Below are 3,015 nucleotides of genomic sequence, written 5' to 3'. Positions count from 1 at the left end.
GGTCCAAACCAGGCACTAAAAGCGTGTTTGGAAACTCCACCTCGTTTATGACTAGTGTACCTGCTTGTGTACATGGTAGAATAGCAGAATTTCCGAATTTTACGCGAGTTGGAGGGATTGAATGAATTGATGAAAGCGAATTTTTGTCATTACACATGTGGTGTGAAGCGCCAGAGTCAACCACAAACACTGACTTCGATTTTTCAGCTGAAAAAGCGATGGGATCGTCTGCAGTAGCTACAGCAGTGAGGAAAGCGCTAGCGTCGGAAAGATAAGCGATATCGGCTGTTGCTTTTGATTCCTCTGTTGCTTTCGGTTCTTTTAAAGCAACATTTGCGCTTTTTGAACTTTTCCCTCGGTTTTTGAAACAGTTTTCGGTGGAATGACCGGTTTTCTGATGAATAGAGCAGTATTTGGAATGATCTGCTGGTGGGAATCGATCAAATGGTTTCTTTGGGTTGTTGAAAGTTGATTTAGAGCGAAATTTTGATTTTGCAAACATTCCAGTTGCGCTTTCTCCCTCAGTTTTCCTCCTACTCCATTCTGCTTGAACTCCAGCCTGTACTTCGCTTGAAGACAGCAATTCTCTAAGCCAAAGCGTCTGTTTAAGCGTTGTAAACGACTCTGGAAGCGCCAATGTCATAGCATAAGCTAACATTTTGTCTGACAAGTTCTCCCCAGCCGAATTTAACTGTGCATGTGCACTGCGCTGTGCTGCAAGCGCAGGCATTGGATCCTCCCCTTCTAAAATCGTTTTTCGAGCCATTTCTTGAAAAAGTGCAGCTTGCCTGGCTCCAACCGCTGCAGAGTACTGTTTCTTGATCTCCTCCCAAAGCGATTTCGGATTTGGCGATTTCCAGTCTTTAACGGTAGCAGGAAGTGCTGAGGAAATTGTTTCTGAGAGCGATTGAGAGATGATGGAATATGCTTTTGCAAATTTGAGACGTTCCTTGATGTTTTCCTCATCTTTCAAGTCTTTAGATGGCGGTTCGGCGTCGATATACGGTAGTAATCCCTTGCCCATAAGTGTGGTAGCGACATGAGCTTCCCATTGCGCATAATTCTCGCTTCCTCGCAATTTTACAATTTTTACTTTTACTTCGGTGTCAGATGAGTCGGACATTTTTCGAGATTGAATATCTCGATAACGAATGGAGGAACAGAGCTGATTTTGGATGTGGTGGTAGACGCAATGTGTTCCTACAGGTGTCGTAAAATCCAGCCCAGTCGGTTCGAAGTGGACCAAGTAAAACGAGAAAGACGATTTTTGCAATTTTAAATTTGGATTGTGGTGTCAAATTTACCAAATGCAGATAACTTTGAAACGACTGATGCTACGATGCTGAGATCGAGGGTGGTGATAGACGCAATGGTAGCAGATGTGTGGGCGAAGTAAGAGGACTGGAGGTGGAGTATTGATTGAGGTAATGGCAAAGCGATATTTTCCAAATGTAAATCAGCTGAAGTTCAAACAACAAGGAATAGACTCTCAGAGTAACTCAGCTGATTGCGAGGCGCGCTTGGTATGTCCTAGGACTCAGAGGCGCGCCACTGGGGTGTCCAGATTCGTCTACACCACTGTATCTAAAGCGATACACGATGCACCTCCCACAATAAAGCAGGTCCGGTTTTAGGAGCAAGAAGAGAGTAATGAATGAGAAAAAAAGCGAAAGTGTGGAAGTGATTTCGACTTTTCACCTGCGCTTCTGCAGGACTTGCCTTCACTCCCAGCCGAGAGCGTCGATACGGATACCAGAGGCTTGCTGTAAAGCGTGGGTTTGAGGAATAAGAAAGCGAAAATTTAAAAGTGATGAGGGAATAAATGAAGATACCAAGTTGTCAATTTCTTAAAAATCTCAAGTGCTGAGGAAATTGTTTCTGAAAGGGATTGGAAAATTATCGAGTACGCTTTCGCAAATTTGAGACGTTCCTTAATGTTTTCCTTATCTTTCAAGTCTTTAGATGGCGGTTCGGCGTCGATATAGGGTAGTAATCCCTTGCCCATAAGTGTGGTAGCGATATGAGCTTCCCATTGCGCATAATTCTCGCTTCCTCGCAATTTTACAATTTTTACTTTCACTTCGGTGTCAGATGAGTCGGACATTGCGTAAAATGCAAATAACTTTCGAAGGAGTTATCGGAATGTGACGAAATTATCGGTGATCGTAGGCGCAACGTGTTACTATTGGTGTAGTGAAATTCAGCCCAATCGGTTTGAAGCGGACCAAGTAAAACAAGAAAGACGATATTCGAGTTTTTAAATTTTGATTGTGGTGTCAAGTTTATGAAATCCAGATAACTTTGGAATGACGGGTCAGATGTAGAAAGTAGAATGCATAAAGAGTACAATATTGACAGAGGTCAGATATGAGACAAGGGAATACGCGGAAATAGCGATAGCGCTCCAATGTGGCAGTTAGCCGATTGTACCATTTCCGACAGGGAGTTAGAATGCTGAGATTGACGGTAGTAATAGAGACGGTGATCGCGGATATGTGAGCAGAATTAGAGGACAAGATTGAAAGTATTGATTGAGATATTGGAAAACCAATATTTTGCGAAATGTAAAATCAGCAACAGTTCAAACAACAAAGAATAGACTCTCAGAGTGACTCAGCTGCTTGCGAGGCACGCTTGGTATGTCCTAGGACTCAGAGGCGCGCCACTGGGGTGTCCAGATTCGTCTACACCGCTGTATCTAAAGCGATACACGATGCACCTCCCACAATAAAGCAGGTCCGGTTTTAGGAACAAGAAGAGAGTAATGAATGAGAGAAAAAGCGAAAGTGTGGAAGTGATTTCGACTTTTCACCTGCGCTTCTGCAGGACTTGCCTTCACTCCCAGCCGAGAGCGTCGATACCGATACCAGAGGCTTGCTGTAAAGCGTGGATTTGAGGAATAAGAGAAGCGATAATTTATAAAATGTGATGAGGGAATGGAAAGAATTTCCGATTTTGAATTTTTGGTCCTCTGCTTCAACCGCTACTCCGATTTACAATCTGATTTCAGATATA

General features: G+C 43.3%; 1 protein-coding gene across 1 annotated transcript; it reads right to left on the bottom strand.

Annotated features, from left to right (window-relative positions):
* Positions 1–1,801: 1,801 nt before the first annotated feature.
* TREMEDRAFT_60943 (uncharacterized protein) lies at positions 1,802–2,104 on the bottom strand (the record flags this gene model as incomplete). The annotated part of the gene is made up of 1 exon (XM_007003384.1): positions 1,802–2,104. One exon carries the CDS (start codon positions 2,102–2,104, stop codon positions 1,802–1,804), a length of 303 nt encoding a protein of 100 aa, XP_007003446.1.
* Positions 2,105–3,015: the final 911 nt, after the last annotated feature.

Source organism: Tremella mesenterica (genome assembly GCF_000271645.1).
Source record: "Tremella mesenterica DSM 1558 unplaced genomic scaffold TREMEscaffold_3, whole genome shotgun sequence".
Lineage (NCBI taxonomy): Eukaryota > Fungi > Basidiomycota > Tremellomycetes > Tremellales > Tremellaceae > Tremella > Tremella mesenterica.
This window is presented reverse-complemented; position numbering and strand designations above follow the sequence as displayed.